At 38.0% G+C, this 20,412-nt stretch overlaps 1 protein-coding gene across 1 annotated transcript in view; it reads left to right on the top strand.

Moving 5' to 3' along the window:
• CA10 (carbonic anhydrase X) overlaps nucleotides 1-19,412 on the top strand; it is a 50,033-nt gene extending 30,621 nt beyond the window's left edge. The window contains exons 6-10 of the mRNA XM_010161082.1: nucleotides 6,239-6,334; nucleotides 8,479-8,551; nucleotides 15,920-16,074; nucleotides 18,074-18,248; nucleotides 19,115-19,412. Of these exons, the coding sequence (XP_010159384.1) occupies nucleotides 6,239-6,334; nucleotides 8,479-8,551; nucleotides 15,920-16,074; nucleotides 18,074-18,248; nucleotides 19,115-19,137 (522 nt within the window). The 3' untranslated portion in view covers nucleotides 19,138-19,412. The remainder of the gene's footprint in view (nucleotides 1-6,238; nucleotides 6,335-8,478; nucleotides 8,552-15,919; nucleotides 16,075-18,073; nucleotides 18,249-19,114) is intronic.
• The last annotated feature ends 1,000 nt before the right edge of the window (nucleotides 19,413-20,412 follow it).

Genomic DNA, 20,412 nt, shown 5'->3' with positions numbered 1-20,412 from the left:
TCTCAGGGTAACACAGCGAACAACCAAAATAGCATCAATCGGTACTTCACCACGTTTGACTTACAAGAACTATTGCTGCTGCTTTCTGGACTGATTGCTAAAGGAATACAGAATTCCCCCAGAAATTCAGAGCGCCATTATATAACTGAATCTCTCAAATGGAGCATTTATACTGAATTTGTCATTGTGGTGTCTGAGCATCTGTTGTATTTAAAACGAGAAAACAATTTAAATGTAGTGTTTAGTCAGAGAATCCTGCACGAATCCAGAAATTATGATAGGCTCATCTAATAGCCTGCTTTTTTTTTCCCCTACATTACTCCTATTCTCTTTTAAGATGGAACTTTTGTAGATGATGGATTGGGACAGTGCCAAATTATAGCTTCCAATGAAATTTTGCATCAGCCAAGACATAATCAACATTAAACATTTGAGTCTAAGATTTCATTTTGATCCTCACACAAAGTGAATTGCAAAACAGTGTCATTTATTTATGCTTACCCAACTCTTGCCCATCTGCTAACAACAAATGACAAGAGTGGTTGACTGGCGAGTCAGCCAAAAATACCCCATGTTTAAGAGTAACCAGCAGTGGGAGGCTTCACCAGTGACTGCCCTGTCAAAATTCTCCTGAAGTCACACAGCAACCAGCGTCACAGACACATCTATGTACCTCTGGGGCTCAGTTTGGATTTTTCCTTCCCTGTGCTTCCTAGTCTCTGGAAGAGAGTACAAACGATTGTGACACTTGCACTAGTTTCAGCAGCATTTAGATGGCAGGAATCCCCCGCCTTTCGCATTTATTTCTTCAACCTATCATTTCCTTAATTTTTTGGTGTTAGCACAAAGCTGAAAAGTCCTAATAGCAAATTCTGAGACCTGCACAGCCAATCTGACCTCTTAGGTCCTGTGGATGCTTAAAAGAAATATCAAGTTTTAAATACTGTCTGAAATAGCCTTTTTTCCAATTTACAAATTAATTAAATGAATGACTTACAAAAGAAATATGAACATATAAAAATACTGAAGAGAAATACTTCAAAATCTTTTACACTTCATTCAGGTCATATTTTGCATATTATCTAGGTGCAATGGTTGCCTATAAACAAGGACTAAGTGTATTTTGCTCTGTTACTGGGCCCATCAGTGTAAGGTACTTTTTTAAAATTACTGTCCTGCATCAGATCTGGTTCTCACCCATCTCTTTTCAAAGTACTATGAAACATCAAGTAAGAGTCTTTTAGAACAGATGCCCCAAAAAGCTTAAGACACTCATCTTTCATTTCTATGTGTGCATCTAGAAATACTACTTTAAACCTCAAGCAGGCAATCCTTTCTTTAAAAAAAAAAAAAAATCATAATATATGCTGAATATAGCACATGGTGTCAACTACTTATCAGGGAACCCTGGGTAGAGCTCACTGCTGAACAACATTTGTTGAGCTGAGGTATTGCTAGTTCCTGTTACCAACTGGTCTAACGAAGCGTTAGACATCATTTGCAGTTGGAGTGCTATTTCCCAGCATATAATTATTTCTAGTAGAGTTTGCAGCCAAGTATAGTTAACCCTTGACTGCATTTCCACTTTACTGCATGATGCATTACTGCATTTCTCTGCACATGCTTTTATACAGTTGTCTGCTCAGAAGCCGGAGAAAAGAGAGTTTCTTCCTGGCATTCTTAGCAATTTTATTTGCTTTTGTTCCCTGCTGTGCCAAAAACATGCTTTGTGCTTGCTCTCAATCAGGTATCCCAACAGTTTATCAGGTAGCAGAGCATAATGCAAATATTATAGTTACAGATCAGCTCTTCCCTGCTGCCATTCACTTGATGGTTTAGATCCCTTGTCATTTACAAATCAAAAAGTTTATGCACTCAATTATAACACAAGTGAGAATAAAGGGTATTCCATTTCTCCCAAGAGGACTATGGAAACATTTGTGTGTATAGTACTGTGATACTCTAAATTCCCTCAGTTTCACATTTCTCTGTGTCTCACTGCAGCAGAACATCTCACAGTCGTTTAACATTTATAAAAGGGCTATGCACACACACTAGATCAGGGCTCTGTAATTCACAGAGGGTCTTTGTCCAAGTTTAATAAAATTACTAAAAGATTGCTAAAAAGAGTCCCTGGAATTTTTGGCATCCACAACCATCAACACAGCAAACTACCTCCGTTTGCTTAGCCTAAGAGCCTTGGTCAGAGGCCATACAGAAAATATGCTACTAGCTGTGCCCAAAGGTGCACATTTCAGCTGGGTGAAGGATCAATAAAAAGAGAAAAATGCACTAGGGAGGAAAACCAGTACAAACAATATGAGTACTATGAGTACAAGGCTGAACTTTATCAAAGTACGGACCAAGAACGGGTTATTGCCATTCTAAACACACAGCCGCTTGTGTTGGGAAAGGGAATTAGATGCTTTCCCCACAGTAGGCAGAATATGAGCCATAATATAAGCCTGTCTATATTATTTTGCCCTAAAGATACAGCCTACCAGGCTGAGGAGAGTGTACTCAGTAGATTACCCCTAGCATTCCATCTTCAGCTCCTGCTGACACTCCCAACATCGCCAGCCTCAGGTCTCTAAGAAGTGCTGTGTCTGATCCTGGTCCAATGCGCATTCTTGGGTGATGGAACAAGGGCACATTCTGGATGTTCAATGGCTAAAAGGAGGTAATTAATCTTAATTCTCCTCCTCTCCCTGAAAAATAGAAGTTCTATAGCTCAAGGAAAACAAAGCACTATCAGTTGTTCTGTGGCAAATTAATCTTAAAGGGGGAATCTTCCAAAGAAAATCAATAGCTTCTAAGAAGATTCATGTATTGTGTTTGAGCCCTGAAACTCAAACTAGAATGAAAGGGTACATTCAGCATTGCAAGTTTGCTCTTGTTGTGCTTTGGTTTTAATACAATGTCATCATTTGAAAAAGGGAGATTTTCACATATGAGCAATTTTAGTTATGTGTGGCTTCACCTTCATGGGAGACTCTAGTAATATCTAATACAGGCTGTAACATTAGAGGCATTTCAGGCAACTTGAAATAAATTATTCTCAAAAGAAGGAATTTAATAGGAAATTATATTTTTTATCCTGCATGTAATAATCTATATCTACGACATCTTTATTCGTTTGTACCTTTCTAAATTAGTCCGTTCCATATGAGAAACTTTGAAAATTATGTCTCCTTACATGGTCAATCTTTTTTTAAAAAAACCCTGAAACCTAATGAATTTAACCATGGTGCCATGGAAACAGCTTTAAAATTAATTTGGGTGCAGGGAGGAAGGATATAACTAACACAGAGAAAGTGCCAGGTTTTGGAAGAAAGAGACTCTTGTCTTCATTCAGCACTGGGATCTTTGAGAAACAGTAATGCTTAGCAAGGGTATCTTTTTAAACTATAGTGAAGCAGGATTTCTCAAGCACACTCTCCAAAACTGTTCGTTAGCAAACCGAGATGTGATAAGGAGAGGCGGAATGGGGCAGAGGCGTACAAACCTGCAGGAATGGGAAGCTTGAAATGAAAACCACCTGAAAGCACGTGTAAAGAATGCCAAAGCCCTCAGATGAGTATTTTCATTGTAAAGACAGCACAATATGGTGTGGAGAGATCATTGTAGATCAGCAAAGGAAATAACTATTCTAATTTCTGATCCGTTCAAGTCTGTTAGCTCATTCCCACAAACTCCTACTTACTGCCTGCAGTCTGGGTGTGAGTTTGCAGAGTGAATTGTCTCTCTTTCTGACATAAGAGAGGTCTCCAGCAGAGATGGGACATGGGCTGGGACCCATATCACTCATTGCAATGTAACGTGTGATGCAAGACTAGAACTGCACTGGACAGCAGGCTTCCTGCAGAAAGTCTGGGACAAATATCCTACATGTGATCATATATACTTCAGGAGTTTTAAGTCCCACAGTTTGACACTGACTCAGGGCTTCCATGGGTGGAAGGAGAATTTGGTCCTTACGTTTACACATTCCTGCAATGGACATTTTGGTTTGTAAGATAAACTAAATTACTCTAGTTCATTGTTATTCTAGAACTTTGTACAGAAGAAATTCTAGTCTAAAAGAGATTTCATCACTTATTTCCTTGATAACTCACAAGTTAGTTTGGCTGCCAGAGTGAATAGTTGCACATAAAAAGAAAAATATATTGTTAAGCCTAAAAATTTCAGTGAGTGCAGAGTCCTCAAAACCATGATGTTATCCGAGTTCAGTAGTACCACAAAGTGATGACTAATGAGCCTATAACCTCTATGTGCTGCAGAGTAAATGCTGTCATTAATTCTTTACAAGACCTTTAGCAAACATAGTACATTCACCTTGCTTTCTAGCTGTCAGAATTTAGTAGATGACTTCATTGGCTACTTTGACATTTTTACTTTTTCGTTCCAGTTTGGTTTGTTTGCTTACCTTAAAAAGTGCCTACTGTGTGAACTGTTAAAAGGTCAGCCCATAGTTCCCAATCCAGACAAGACAGAAGTAACTGAAATTAACACATTATAGCAGTAATTTTGACCCTTACCTTATTTTTTTTTTTGTTCTGCTGTAAAGAGTAAAGCTATATGCCAAAGGTCATCTAATTGTACTAATGCAAATAGTCTCTTTCAGAAATTCCATTACCCCTTTTTACATCAATGTCCAAGCACTGAAACAGCATCACTATGGAATTTAGGGAGGATTGGGGGACAATACTTGGTGGATTTTTGTATTAGGAAAGATCACAAGACCTGATTCTGAATTATTTACTTATAAGAATACATTTTGCACTCAGGGCAGAGGGAAGGAAATAGAACTGTCTGGAAACTCTCTGAGTTTGGACACATCATTTATTTCCAAACTCATCACAGACAGAGATAATAATGGTGTGGGTTACACATAAATTGGGATGCTGTTATAATTCAGATCACTACTGGTATAGATGTTGGTGAACATGCATATTTGGATGGCAAAGCCTTTGGTTTTGTAACTTGATTGTGCTCTGCAGATCGTGTAGGAGGGTCATTCTTACAGAGAAATCCTTGCAGTTACATTTCACCACTGAAGCACCAGACGTTGCATTCTTCCAAAGGACAAAGTCACCAAGGCAGGCATTAAACCCCATTTCAGTGGTTTTGCGGTGGGTTATTTTGGTTTTCCTGGTTATAAACATGGAAAGCACACTATGAGGACATTTTTTTACTGGCAGTATTAGTGTTTGGCCACTTGTCATTAAAAAGACTAACAGATATAGACCAAGTTCATACTGATCCTGTTCACAAGATGTAAGCCCAGTAATTCCAGTGGACACCTTTAAATTTATGCCAGTACGTGGAAGACACACCTGATTTTTAAATACAAACATCAGGCTGCTGCAAATCTGAAAATGCCAGAACAGTGACCTTACTTTTCTAATTGACACCTGAAAACTAAGAAAGATATCTTTAGGCTAAGTAAAGCTGAGTAGACTTTCAAATTCTTAGAAGTATTCAACTACCCCATGAGTTCATTAAAGTTGTTAATCTTTTTTAAAAAGTGAGGCTACACACTGCAGTATAAGTTGTAAGAGTGTCCAGTGATCCCAGACAAATCAAATACCGTTGTTCTGGGTGAGACATTTACGTATGCAGGGATAATGATGAACTGTGCTTTAGTAATCTAAAAGTTCCAGCAGATCATAAAACTATAAAGCAGAAGAAAAGCTGTAGGAGCTAAGGAAAACCTGGTTAACAGTAATACACTAAGTGCCTAGCTGTAGGAGCTTTTGTAACCAAGTTTGGAAAATCTAGGACCAATGAATATTAGGATTTTGAATTTTGTGAGTGCTGGTTTAAACAGTTCCAAACCTGTATCCCATATGTTTCTTCATGTATTTCAACCCTGACTCTTCTGTGTTTGGCTTGAGGCTGAAAAGTACGGATTACTTGATGCCCATGGCAAGTGCTGTTGCAGCAGGGAAATGATGTCAACCCCTGCAGTGCAATTCATAACCTGATGTGGGTAAATTCACTTACTGGCAATTTAGAAGAAAACATGCTGGTGCTGTGCCAGTTGGAGCCAGATGGTGACTGAAATTATTAAAATGATGTGTGCCGCAAACGTCTGAAGAATTGCACTCTTACAAAATACCCTAAGCATAGATGGGATCCTAATACAACCCAATTGGTGTAGAGAGAGAGTTTGCAAACAGTGTATGGTATGATTTGCTCCTGTTTAATTGTAATCTTTCCCTTCCCACTTTTCTAGGTTCAACTAATCCATTATAACCATGAGCTCTACACAAATGTCACAGAAGCTGCAAAGAGTCCTAACGGGTTGGTGGTAGTTTCCATATTTATGAAAGTAAGTATTCAGCATTATCAACGCCTAATATATAGAGACAAAGGACTTTTTTCCCCATGAGCTGTAAATCTAGGAATTAGACTCCTCCTTATACTACAGCAAGGCCTAGAGGCTCTGATCTGGAATCCAGGGACAGCATCATCCTTGGAGCCGAACACACAATCCCTACTCCAAAGTATTTACAACGTAATGTAAGGAAAATGAAAAGGGAAAAGGCGGGGGGGTGGGGGCTGGGGTAGGTGTGAACCCTTATGTCATAATGGCTATGCCAAAAGTTACTAATATTGTGAATTTGGAATTTCTTCATGAAATGTTATTCATACAATTAAGTAAATAGAAGGCATGTTTGCTCCTTGGAGACATGCGGATATCTCAGTCAGCAAAAGATGTTTTTCTCAATGTTATTTAAAACATCTTAAGGTATCAAAACTGAAAGAACATTTGAAGTATAACTCAGTATCTTCCATTTCATACAGGCAGAAAGACACATGAATATTTTGTCGTATTTTAGTCTCCATCCTGTTGCGTTCAAGATGCATAATTAGGTCTCTAAATTGGAGTGATCTCGCACTGAACTCACGACTTAGTAGTTTACTCCAACCTCCCTAATTACACTGGAGAAACCTATTCTCTCAGTTTATATGAAGAATGCATTTCCCAAAAAAATGTTGTTCATATTCTGCCATTATGTTTCTCTGTTTTATTGGTCTAAAAAAGCATGTATTTCTGAATAAGTGCTTTGTGCTGAAATAAAATAGCTTACATCATCAGAATTCACATATTAAATATCTATTAATTCCCTTTAGTTCTCTCTAATCCCGTTTCATAAAGTTCCTGACAAAGCACTAACTTCAGAATTAAAACATGCATTTCACAGAGCATAGAATAATGAAATATACAAATTGACCTTTTATACAAGTCTAATATTTAAGACAGATATTTAGTTTACCTTTTTTCATCCAAAGGATATTGCATTATGACCCAGTGATCTAACTTGAATTTGCACAAAAGGATAAAATTGGTGCAAGCCTTCAAAATGCCCAGCATGCCAATTTTGTCTAAATAATGCATCACCTTGAGACTTGCACACCTTTTGTAATGAGCAACAAAATTTACTATCTGCCTTACCATATTTTTCTCTGGGCCTCTCTCACTGGCATGAAAAGATGGGCTCTTTTTTAAATGTCCAAATTAGTTAGAAATACTTTTAAATGGAGAAGTAACTATCTGAATTTCCATAAAATTAAACCTGAACTGAATTTTCCTTAAGGCTGCCCATCAAAAAGAGCTGGATTACAGTTTGTCCAATAGCCCATTTATTTTCCTAAATCTTAAAGTTTTTGTGAAGTATTCTGTTTTCAAAATAAATTGATTTCATTCTGGATAAATGCTAGACCCATAACAGCAGCATCCAGGGTCTGCTAAAAAACACATTGCAGAGTAATTGAAAGATAAGTAGGATATTCAAAGGCTAGCTATGGAATTACTAGAATTACTCCATAAAATAATGTGACACTGATTTTCTTGTTAACCAATAATAATTTTGCCATTTGCAGATCAATAAAATCTCTCGTTAAGTTATTGTTGATAATCCAGAATGATGTTGTTGATAAAGTACCTACACCAACCCCACTCACTCCTCCCCCAAAAAAACCCTAACACCACAATGCCTCTAAGCTATCATTTTTGTATTCAGGCATTAATTTCTGTTCATCCTTTTCTCCCATCCTTGGGGTTTTTCTTTTATTTATTTGTAAATACCAACTCTCTAAAAAGTTTTGTTAGAAAAATATCTAAGTGATTATTTTCTCTTCCCACAACAGTGGGGAAAAAAGGCAGAAACAATATGAGAGTATCAGGAGAGAGAAAATCATAGAATCGTAGAATGGTTTGTGTTAGAAGGGACCTTAAAGATCACCTAGTCCCCCCCCCCACCACGGGCAGGGACCCCCTCCACTAGACCAGGTTGCTCCAAGCCTCATCCAGCCTGGCCTTGGACACTTCCAGGGATGGGGCATCCCAAACATCTCTGGGCAAAGGGATGTGTGTATGTGTGCACCTGCATGTGCAGAGAGAACAGCTACATTTCCAGAAAGGAAATGTTTGTGAGAAGATTCTGACACTGTACACTTTCTTTTCTGTAGGTATCTGAATCATCAAATCCATTTCTAAATCGTATGCTTAACAGAGACACCATAACGAGAATAACATATAAAAGTAAGTTTCTTTTCATCTACTATGGCTAGCAGCTGCATGCTTTTAGTGTCAAATGATGTCTTTAGCAATCCACTGAAAGAAGAGGCGCTTCGTTATGGGCAAAAATTACAAAGTTTACATTGCCAGCAACTCTGCATGATAAACTTGGGAACCTGGAAAATCTAGTAAAGTCATCAGTTCATCAAGTGAATTTTGAACTTCAAAGTCTCTTTTATGTTTGAACAAGCAATAAATTAATGAAATTATACTTAGAAATACATATACAGTACTCACACCACATACTCAGAAGAAACTGCCTACTGTTTGCAATAAAAGTAACATGCAGAGCAGCTTAGATTATATCAAATCAAGTTATGTCATGATGCTGCATCATTAACTGTGGATTTAGTATTCATTAATGCTTTCATTTTGTACAGAAGAAGTTATGGCATTTCTATTCAACTTCTGCTGCATCTAATGGCTATATAAAGAGGTCATTGACATAGCATGTATATTTGTTGTATTCACATTTAGAAAGACTTTAACAGTTAATGGTCAGTAATTCCATGTTAATATCATGAACTTGGGGAAAACTGGAGCTTAAATGTCAGTGAAAATTAGCCTAGTTTGGAGAAAGTCATGAAAAATATATATCTCAATGGAATAAATTAAATCTCTTCTCCTGAAAACTTAATTTCCTTTGTCAAGTATTCACTTGAATTCCAAGAAGCCATTAAATTAATAAAATAAGTTAAATGATACCAGAGTTTAACTTTCAGAAAGTACACAGCAAACTGAAAAAATAAGGAAAGTATTATAAAACTCAGCCTTTGTTTGTTATTCTGTAAACAACAACATTTTTCATAAACCATTGATTTTGTGTTTGTTTACGAAAGCTTGGAGACAGTTGTCCATGTTAACTGCAGCGAGACTGCTGGTCAGGACTCCAGGATTTGGTTCACAGTTCTGTTAGGGTTTGCCTCAATTTACCTCTCCCTAAATTAAATATACTCTACAACAACACAGTGTTACCTGGAAAACTTTGCATCTGAAACTCCAGAGATCTCAAATGTCCATTTAACTTCAGCAAAAGTCACTGAACTGCAGGTTTATGATGGAAAGGTTTGGAGAGATTTCTACACATGTCCCTAAAGCACAGATTCTGATCTCTCTCCCTAGACTCCACCTTTTGCCCCTCCCTGCAGAGCCAGGATTGTAAAAAGGAAAATTGTAAGTTTGAGATCGGTGTAATAGGAATACACAGAATTTTACCCACTAATAGCTGAACAAGAGAGCACTAGGAAGATTTTGAGTCTTGCCATACAATGCAGAATTTGAACAACGGAACTAATCCAACCCATTCCGAAGTAGAGAGCTCCTTGTCCTCTCCATAACACCCACCTTTCTTCCCACTGGTGTTTCTCTAATTTTACTTCACCATTTAACAAATCTTGTTACTTCTTTGGTCCAAATCAGAGGCCTCTGTCATGATAAACTCCATTTGCCATGATACATAGAGAAGGGAAGGCGACAGAGGGTTGTCTCTCAGGACGTTTTTCCAGACTGTTCTATCAGTATGAAAAGTTGGCTCCTCTCAATGGAGAAGCAGGAGATCAGCCCAGTTTTTGAACTGCCTGCCTTGATTCCTTGCAAAAACACAGCAATATGGTTCTGTAAGAGCTTCCTGCCTCCCAGTCCTGCTGCAACACCCGGTGATGGGAAATTGTTGTTAAGGTTGTACGTGCTTTTGCAGGCTCTTTTGCTGCCTAATTACATATTCCTGGCTTCTGTCTAGGAACCAGCCAGGGGACCTCTGACCGTACCACCGAGGAAGCTGCTTTTCCCATGTACGCACACACAGCCCTGTCAGGTCTCACACCCTGAATAAGGGAAGACTTCTGCCTCAGTTTCCCCATCACAGCAGCTGTCTCTCACACATTTACATGAGTGTCACAGCCGTTTTTGTCCTCCTTGGCCTCACAGGCTACAAAGGCTGGACAACCTGTGGTGTGCAGAACAAAGGCTATCATTAGGGATGTACAGCTCCACAGGGCAGGAGGGCGCTGGCAGCATCCTTCCCTTCTTGCCTGAGTGCACATGCAACCGTCACCCACACCGGCAGGCAAGCACACCTTCCCAATGCAAAAGATTTCGTTTGTACGCTGCATTTGTCTGTGGGCACTCCTCCTCTCTGGAGTTGCCAGCATCCTGCCACCTTCCATTGATTGTTTTTCTTCTTTAGAAGGCAATCACACCTAATTTGGGTTTACTAAATGAAATTTTGCATGAAGATTAACACATAACATAGACTGCAAAATCAATGATTAACGTAACTGTTTTAATTTTTAACCACTCATCACTAACAAGTTTGTTAAAATAAAATCCTTAGTAGATACAATGCACATAATATTCTGCAGGGCATTGGGTTACTCACTGTAGTAACAAGCATTGACTGGGAATTTTTTAGTGTAAATTGGGAACGTGAAAGTGTTATTGAAAGTAATTTTGGAGTTGTCTTGCGTGATGGATTATAGCATCATTGCTGAAAACTAATTTTACCTCTTACACTGTGAAGATTTCTATTCTGCCTTTAGCAGCTGGAGTTTTTTAGCTCGTGCTTTAGGGTTCCACTCCTGAAGTCAATACTCAACAGGCGGCTGACAAAATGACCAGTCCCAGTGTGCTCCACAGGAGCATGCATCGAATGAAAAGTGGAGCATAGGTTTAGGTTCACCGTCTGGACAGTTAGTAACATAAGTACTTTTTTTAAGGAACAACAACAAAATTAAGAGCCAACTATGCTTCTGCATGAAATTTCCGTGAGCAAAATGCATTAAAAGGGGAATTACTACTCTTAGATATTAACAGCTACAGTGAAGCAAAGTGGACCCCAAGGAATTTTTAAGCAGATTTTAAATGCTTATTTTATTCTGTTATCACAGCCCAAAGAGTCTGCTGTGAACTAGTTGAAACAAGTGTTCTTTCAAACAGGCTTTAGTCAGAAGCTAGGTGAATATCTCTAAAGAAAAACTGCTTTAATATTCCTCTTTAAGTACGACATTCAAGGGCATAAATTAGCTTTCCTTCAGAACAGCTATGCTACATTAGCTACATTTTAGACCCCCAAAATTCCGTATGAAAATTTGGACCTGTCGTTCTCCACCAAAGTACTGCCATACGTTCCACTGAGGCAGAAAAGCTGTAAAATTCTGAATTTCCTTAAACTCAATCTTTAGCTATTTTAAAGACAATGCACAAAATCAGAAGACTTTATTCACTTAAGGCATTATCCTGAAAAACTTTAACATTCAGATTTCTAGAAATAAGACACTAGTAATTTCTCCAAATTCGTGTTTCAGTGCATTCTCTGAAGGACCGAGCTCTTGCAGCCACTGTCACAAGCAGTAAAGGCTCAGCACTCTCAAACCAGACCCCAAGAGATTAAGCTCAGGTATTCAAAATTAGTCTCTGTCAGCCTCGCTCTAAGTGACTTGTGAAGGCTGGTAAATAAACAAACTCTTTTGGGTTAAGCAGCTGAGGATCTCTACATTCCTTATCCTGTACATATAATCTAATTAGAGCTGTACTTTCCCTTTTTGGATTATCATTATATGAATTTCAAAATCAAATGGACCTTCCTTCATTCAATAAATTATATAATTCCCTATAAAAACTATTGTTTTGAGGAGAACCATACAGAGTATCTGCTGTGAAAGCAGACCCTGTAAGTGTTATTACAAATCTAGAGATAAAAGAAAAGGATTTCCACCATTTGCTAAGAAAATTGTCAAAGTCAAGGCCTTTTGTAAATGAATATGAAAGCTAATGAAATCTAATTTGTAGAGAAAGAGTTCCTGAGTTCAGATATCACCCTAAGGCACATGCTGATCAAGATAAACAGTATGTGGGCTGTGGATAGGAATGATGGTGACAATCTGGTAAAGGCTGAACGAGTTTATTAAAGGAAGTTTATTACTGGCAAGAGATCACACATGGTGATTTATGGCAGTTTTGAACTTCATACTTGCAATAAGCAGAAGACATTAAAGTGCTGTAGTCTACTATTAGTGCAAAGACAAGAGTTCTGATTCTTGAATCCAAAACTTGATTATCAAGATGTGGGGAAAGGGAAACAGTAGAGCTGTTCATAGGGAAAATGTTGATAACCAAATGCTTACTCCATAGTCTCAGGCCATTCTCATGGAGTCATCCCATCCACATGGGAATGTAACCCATACACAGGCATGAATAAATACTGTTTTTACTTGGCCAAACTCTTATTTCATTCACCCCGTCTTCCTCTTTTCCTGAAGTGATGTTTTCCTTCAGTTTCCCATTTATCACAACTGATGAATTTTGACAGCATAATTTGCTTTCTCTCCTAAAACATATTCCAAGTGAAGACAGAGGGAATGAGCCAGGTTTGGAGCCGCTTGACTGCTGGGTGCTAGCGGGGCAGATGGCCATGCATTTTGTAGGTCCTCAGAATGCAAACAAGGTAACCTAGGCAGTTGATACAAAGCTCCGGAAGGCTGAGAGCATCCCTCCTGGTCTTGAGAGCACTGCCACACATCAGTGAGTGTGGCACTCACTACTACACTACTACTACTGAGTGAGTAGGGCCGTGCCCCGCACTGCTCCCACACCGTACATGCCATATTCCACCCCTGGAGCATTACTGCATCCTGAGAATGACTAAACACTGTAAATCCACAGACAAAGTTAGAAGGCAGTATCAAAATAATTAATTACATTCTCTATTAAAGCAGTGTGAGGCAAATCCAAAATCCCCATGACTACCTGCACCAATGCCAGCAGTAAATCTGTTTCTGTATCTTCCATTTCATAAGTAGCCCTATTGTTAATAATCCATTCACTGTTCTGAATACAAATTAGTAAAGTAGAATGTTGCTCACAATATATATATAATATATATATATATACGTATCTCGTAAATATCCCTCATCTGTATTAATCTTTTCTTAGCTTTCCATCTCCGTGTAAACATTTCAGGGCAAATTCTACATTGTTTAAATCATTTTAGCCCAACCGAATTCAATATGGATGTGACAAAGCAGATTTGGTCCTTAGAGCTTGAAACTATCTATTCTGACTGACTCCATGCCATTTGGAGCTAACACACCACTCTCCATGGTTCATAAATAATGAACAGGCTGTTCATGTGGGAGAGGGAAAAATGTGTGATGACTCATTGAAAACAGGCACTGGCTTGAAAAAAATGCATTCATTCTCTTCTCATGTAATTCTAGCAAAATTACTGCTGCACCGCAAATAATGTTTTTAATGAATAGGACACAGGTGTATTCAGTCATCTCTAGCTGTTAAATTTTAAAGGCATTTTCACTCTAATACTATAGCAGTGGGTTTGCACTTTCGTCTGGAAAATTTTGGGTTTAGAAAGACACTGTATCCCAGGCCATGGGCCAGCAAATACTGAGCGAGTTAAAAAAGGTGACATTCAGCCACCTACAAGACACGAACAGTACTTTCCCCGCTACTAGAGGATCCAGCTATATGGCATGGCAATTACCCTGGCTCCAAGTACAACATGGCAGAAAGCTGTATTCCTGACAAACTTGAAAGGACATGCCGAGATTATATTTTATAAAATAACACAAACATTTAAAATATGAAATAACTGTAAGGCACCGGTCAATGTGGTATAAATGTTAAACTCTCACCTTGACACTTTAACTGATGCTGGAGCATCAGTTCCCAACATGATGCTGTAGCCACTAATATTGCTACGCCAGAAGCCTGTAGCATGTTGACTGCACTGTGTCAAAATAAAAAAAGGTCACATTTGCTTTGCGTGTGTTCTTTGATTTTCTGTTGCCCCAAATAGTAGTCTGCAGAGTCTTTTTTTTCTTTTTTTTTCACTTTAGATGGTATGAGACAAGTATTTTGCTCATCTAAGCTTTGTCCTTCAGCTATAATATGTTAAGTTCAAGTTAAATTACTCTTTTCTTTTTTAGTTCTTAAATGCTTCTTTAATTGTTCATATTTCTCTCCTTCTTTCCATTTACAATCTTTTCCTGATAGCCAAGGAACCGTTTATCAGTTTAAAAAAAAACAAAACCACACCACCAAACCACAACACAAAATAACTCCACAAACCCAAAACCTGTTTAAACTTACAGCAAATGCTACATGAAAAACAACTGAGAATCCAACAGAAATTCCTAAATTACTGACACTGACTTAAATATGCACTTTCGACATTTTTCTTTAGTCTAAGCATTTCTGCCTTAATTATACTGTTCTAATTGTACTGTCTTCCTTGCCTTTCTTTAAAATCAATACCAGTTTCTCTCGTGTATCGAAAGGGGAAACACACGTGAATATGCACCCTTCCTTGCCCTCATTTTAGCACTCACTCTGCAAATGAGCCATACTGAACACACCACAGGCAAGTGAAAGCATGCAGAGGGATTTCACAACGTTACAGCTCATAAGCAGCCCAGCTTTCTCTGAGATACACACTAGCAGTAGCGTATGAGAAGTAAAGTGTGTGTACCCTTGAGTATTTCCTGTTAAGGAATTCATACAGCCTAAGATTTGGCAGGGAAATCTCAGCTCCAGTTTGACAGCACTGCCAAAACTATTGTAGGGCCAACCTTACACAAAGGAAATAATGCACCACAGTATGGAAAAGGCTGAAGAACTTTGATGAATTTTAAAAGATATAGCCATATCTCATTATATTTTGGCACATGTCCAGAGAGTGAATTCTGCTACAGAGGGATACCTCATTAATTCCCAGGGAGACTTCTCATAAAAGCAGGGACCCCAGTAAGCTGCTTTCTGGCATAGTTTCCACCCTGATTTTAGCATTCTGAGTGAGCTTGCACTGCATCCACCCCCGCTGTGCACATGAAAGGCCAGCAGACTTCATTGAGCAGCTTTATTATCATGCATTAACCTTAACTTCCTCCTGTGGTAGAAGGGAAATTAAGTTTTAACACTCTTGGCCTTCCCAAGGCTTTGTTGAACACAAATTGTTAATAGCTCCAAAATACGGTAAGTCAACATTCTCCAAAGACTGCTGCCGATCTGAATCGGTAACTGCGACTTCAAGAAGTTTTTAACTCCGGTTCTTAAACATGATTCAGAGTTTCACTGTGAATGCTTGTGCTAACCTCACAGAAGTTGAGCATGGGCATCCAAGAGTAGAACCAACCCAAGCAGGATTAGTGGATTCATGTACCAACAGCTAGAGCATTCAGAAATGCATGTTCACATTTCAGTAAAACAGATGACAATGTTCTGGAATAAGGATTGTACATAAAAAGGGTCAGGGATTTTCTTGGTTTGTTTTTTTGTGAAGCTATTGTTTTATCTCAATTGTTTTCCTTCTTTATTCTCCAGATGATGCATACTTACTACAGGGGCTTAATATTGAGGAACTTTATCCAGAGACGTCTAGTTTCATTACATATGATGGGTCAATGACAATTCCACCCTGCTATGAAACAGCAAGCTGGATAATAATGAACAAACCTGTCTATATAACAAGGATGCAGGTAAAAATTATTTTGAAATTACTGGATCTAGTATAGGTACAAAAGAATATTTTAAACATATATATTTGTAGCTTTACTTACAAAATTAGATTCAACCTTTTGCTGTAGGGATCTCTGCCTTCATACAGTTTGAAAAAGCACTGAAGTTTTTTTTTTTCCAGAATAAAAATATTGAAAAAAATTAGCTGGTCCTTTCTGGTATAGAATAAGATGATGCAAATATCTTCAGAAAATTCAGATTGACAAGTTGAAGCCCCTGTTAGAAAGGAGCAGGATAAAATACGCAGAAGAAAACACGATTAATGCATAGTCAAAATTATGCTGTTGAGGAAACACGCCAGTGGAAAAGTCCTAAAGACTACGTTTCTGTATGACTCACAAGGCCTAACAGCAGAAACAACAAATTTAACCCCAATTGCAGCCTCCTCCAGAGCTTCCATCAGTGAGTTGCCTACAGAGCTGCGAGCTGAACTGAAACCTATTCTCTTGCATACTGGAGTCCCAAAGGAATCTTGAACCACCATCTGCCTGTCCCAAGCATGTAGCAGAAGCAATCTGGCCTCAGAATGAAACAAGGAAAGATAAAGCAACCCTAAACGTTACTTTGGGATTTAAAATCACATTAACACTGTAAATAAGAGGACTTTAAAAAGCCTGAGAGATGTTTTATCTTTGTGATATTCCTTCTGTCCGATTTTGTCTAGACACAGAGAAAGCATTTTGTTTCTTTTCTAAATGGATAATTTGGGAGAATGGCACAGCTGAGCACAAGCAGACACACTGTACGTTCTAACGTTTTAAAGCAGGAGAGATGAACATTGTCCTACAAGCACCATTTTTAGTTACAACATTAACGTACAAAACAAGGATTACAATAATTCTGGAGTCTATGCTAGTACCTACGGGTTAAAAATCTCATGATACTTAGTCCTTGTCATGCTTTACTGGTTAGTTACATCCTCCACTATTAGTGCTACAGATTGATTTCATGGAACACTTACTAATTACACTGTGTACTCAGACTGAAAAAGAAATGCACAAGTTTTCCCTGGAAGCTGTTAAAGATATTCAGTATGTAAAACCCAGCTACTGGATTTCCCCATTTACGCATTAAATGCCACAACCAAACCTCTTCAATTGTACACTGATGTGGAGAGTATTTTCTTTTTATATTTTTAAACCAAAATATTTTGAGGGTTTCTCATTTACAAATTGCAGCGCCTTTTTTTTTCTCTCTCTCTCCAGTTTCCTATACAAAGTTTGAAAGTTTTTAGTTGACTTGAACCAATTAACATACTTTTAGCATACATAGTTATCAGAAGAACCATTGCTGTGTGCCTGTAGTTTGCATCCAACCACTGCTGGGTGCACTGAAAATCCTGGATGATTCAGCAATTCTCTCTACTGATCCATAAAATCATCTCAAAAGAAGGCCAGAGTCTACCAGAAGAACTCCATAGACACAGCACAGACTGCGTCAAGACAGACCTGGCAATGGAGGAAGGATTTCACTTTTTAACATCATTAATTTCACAACCTCAGCAGCATGACTCTGTCAGTTATCCTTTCCATCCTGACTGGCCATGCCTGGTCCTTGAGTTCCATCATCCCAAACTGTGTCTTCTCAACTGGAAGCTACACTAATAGTTACAAAATTTAGGAAAAGAGCTCTAATTCATCAATTTCATTTTCTCTGCACCAGCTGCTGCCATCCAGTACTGTGGATTCCATTTTTCTCCTGACCAGCCAAGGACACTTCATACCATTTTCATTTACTTCACACAAAACTAGTTACTTTTGTTTAAAATGGGGCTCAGAAACAGAGGACCACAAAAGGAATGGTTTTACCTCTAGTTAATTCTTTCAACTCATCTCTGACTACAAATCACTGAAATTCTTTGTAACTTTCATTTATTAAGTAGTCTATTTAGGAGTGTTGTGTGTTGTTTACTTACAGGAAAGACCAATACTAAAAATCCTTGTTTTGTATTTTATATAGATGCATTCTTTACGACTGCTAAGCCAGAATCAGCCATCACAGATATTTCTGAGCATGAGCGACAATTTCAGACCAGTCCAGCCTCTCAACAATCGATGTATCCGAACTAATATCAACTTTAGTTTACAGGGAAAAGATTGCCCAAACAATAGAGCACAGAAACTACAGTATAGAGGTACGTTCTACCTCCAGAATAATCCTTTCTATGCTTACACCAAGCTCTTTTCTTTGAGAAACCCAAGTGCGTAACAAAGCGTACAAACAAAACCAGATGAAACTCCAGATCTGGGGGACTAATGGTATGAGTAAGCCAATACATATATGAAATAGATGAGGAAACATGCCCAGAAACATGCATGAAAAGCATGACAAAAACCAGTCTGGGATACCTAGTATTTTTTTTAAAAAGCAGTAGGTCAGGCCTTCAGTTTTCTAGCCTCATTTTAAAGTCTTCTCACCTTACAAAGTACATTTTGCTCTGTTCTACCCACCTTCAAAAGAAAAAGGGGGATGAGTTAGTCTTGATGACAGCTGGTCTCAAACAAAACAGTAAATTTCACTGTGGAGGTGCACCACCGTAACGAACACCCAAATGGGAAAGTGCTGTATTACGCAATGATTACTGAACAAATGAACCAGCCCAGCCACCTCCCGGTAGAGATTTACGCTGCCCAAGCTGGGGGATCACAACAGAGCTGTAACGTGTCTTGTGCATCTTTTAGCCTATGCACACACACTTATACTACCTGCAATAATGGTGTAAAAGTGCCTTCTTACCGATAACATCATGGTTCTGAAGGAGTACTATGAAAGGTGGATAAGAAAGTCCATTTTCAGTAACAAGGCTGATGACTGAGTTACACTACTTCAAAGAAATAGTCATTTAGACTTAACTCTTCTCCAGAAAAAGGAGGAAACTGAACCTCTTGGCTTTTTCAAGATATTTTGTTTACGTGCCTAACACAGTGTTAAATCCAGTCAGTTTCATATTTGAAGTTTACTAAAGCATAATTGTTTTCTTTTGTTTCTCTTTCCTTTCAGTAAATGAATGGCTCCTCAAGTAAGTAAAGACAGAGCAGGCAGAACCCATAACCTCAGTGGAATGCTACTACTGTGAATTGACATAATCTAGAATGCACCCAACCTCACTCTCTTTGGGTTCACGACAGCATGTGCAAACATGCTGTAGGAAAAGAGCTGCCATGTTGGAAACAACTAAAAATTCATTCATATGATCAGTGATAATTTAAAAAAAAAAAAATAAAATAAAAAGACAGTATTACAGTAAATGTGATTACAATTTTGATACGGTTTTCCTGAACTAATTTAGCATCACAAAGAAAGACTTTTCAGCATTTGTACATACGAAATTCTTCCTCTTTTCCCCCCTCCCTCAAATTAAAAAAAAATAAAAAAATAAAAAGAAAGAAAAATGGTGGCTCGGTACAGCATCAAAGTGGAGTTGTGTTCTGTGTGCCAAGTAATCCTTGGAAAGCTCTCATTGTTTCACTATCATTAACGGATACTGACAAGACAGAACAAGAAGACTGTAGGGGAAACTTATTTCTAGGTTATGATCTTTCTGTTCATTTAATTAAAAAGGGGACAGACTTCGAGAGATAAGTATTGTAAATATATCACTGCAGAATATAAAGGAAATTGAAATATTTCCCTCTTTGTCACATATCTGTAGTAGGATTTGCCAAAATCAGAATTGATCCATTTTCTGTTTCTTGTTTTACAACAGGTCATACGTTGTGTTGGTTACTAATAACAACTCAATAAATGTGTTTAACAAATTAATTTAGTAAACTTGCTTTGATTTTTTTTTTTTTTCCTTTCTGAGATAATAAGCCTCTACTACTTGTGGCTGCATTATCTGTGGGTTTTTGTTTTCGGGTTGGTTTTTTTTTTTTACTTTTTTATTTTCTTTTTTTTTAACTTCATTTATTTGTTTGCAGCCAATTTAAGTGAGTTAATGGCAATTGGGAATACACTTCAAGCTAGTATAACTAACTCCACTTTATGGTCCAACATTAATAGGAGCTGGGCTCAGAAGCAGAAAGCAGTTGAAACATCTGAGTTTAAAATTGCCATTTTCCCTGCTGAATCCGTTATTGGGACAAACAAGTTCAATCCTGTAAATTGGTGGTGGAAAGGGATATCTTTTCTTTACAGATAAAGCAGGAGCTGACCAAGTAAAAGCGAATGCCTATTTTCTTGTTTATAATGGTCATTCACTGTGTTTGGTTACTGTCAAGAACTCAATAAATGTGTTTAACAAGTTCACATAGTGCATGTTTGATCTTATTGCACATTAAGGAAATTGGTTTGGGTTT

The sequence above is a fragment of the Eurypyga helias genome, unplaced genomic scaffold (genome assembly GCF_000690775.1).
Source record: "Eurypyga helias isolate BGI_N326 unplaced genomic scaffold, ASM69077v1 scaffold8901, whole genome shotgun sequence".
NCBI classification, from domain to species: Eukaryota; Metazoa; Chordata; class Aves; order Eurypygiformes; family Eurypygidae; genus Eurypyga; species Eurypyga helias.
The sequence above is the reverse complement of the archived record's forward strand: the minus strand, read 5'-3'. Positions and strand labels throughout refer to the sequence as shown.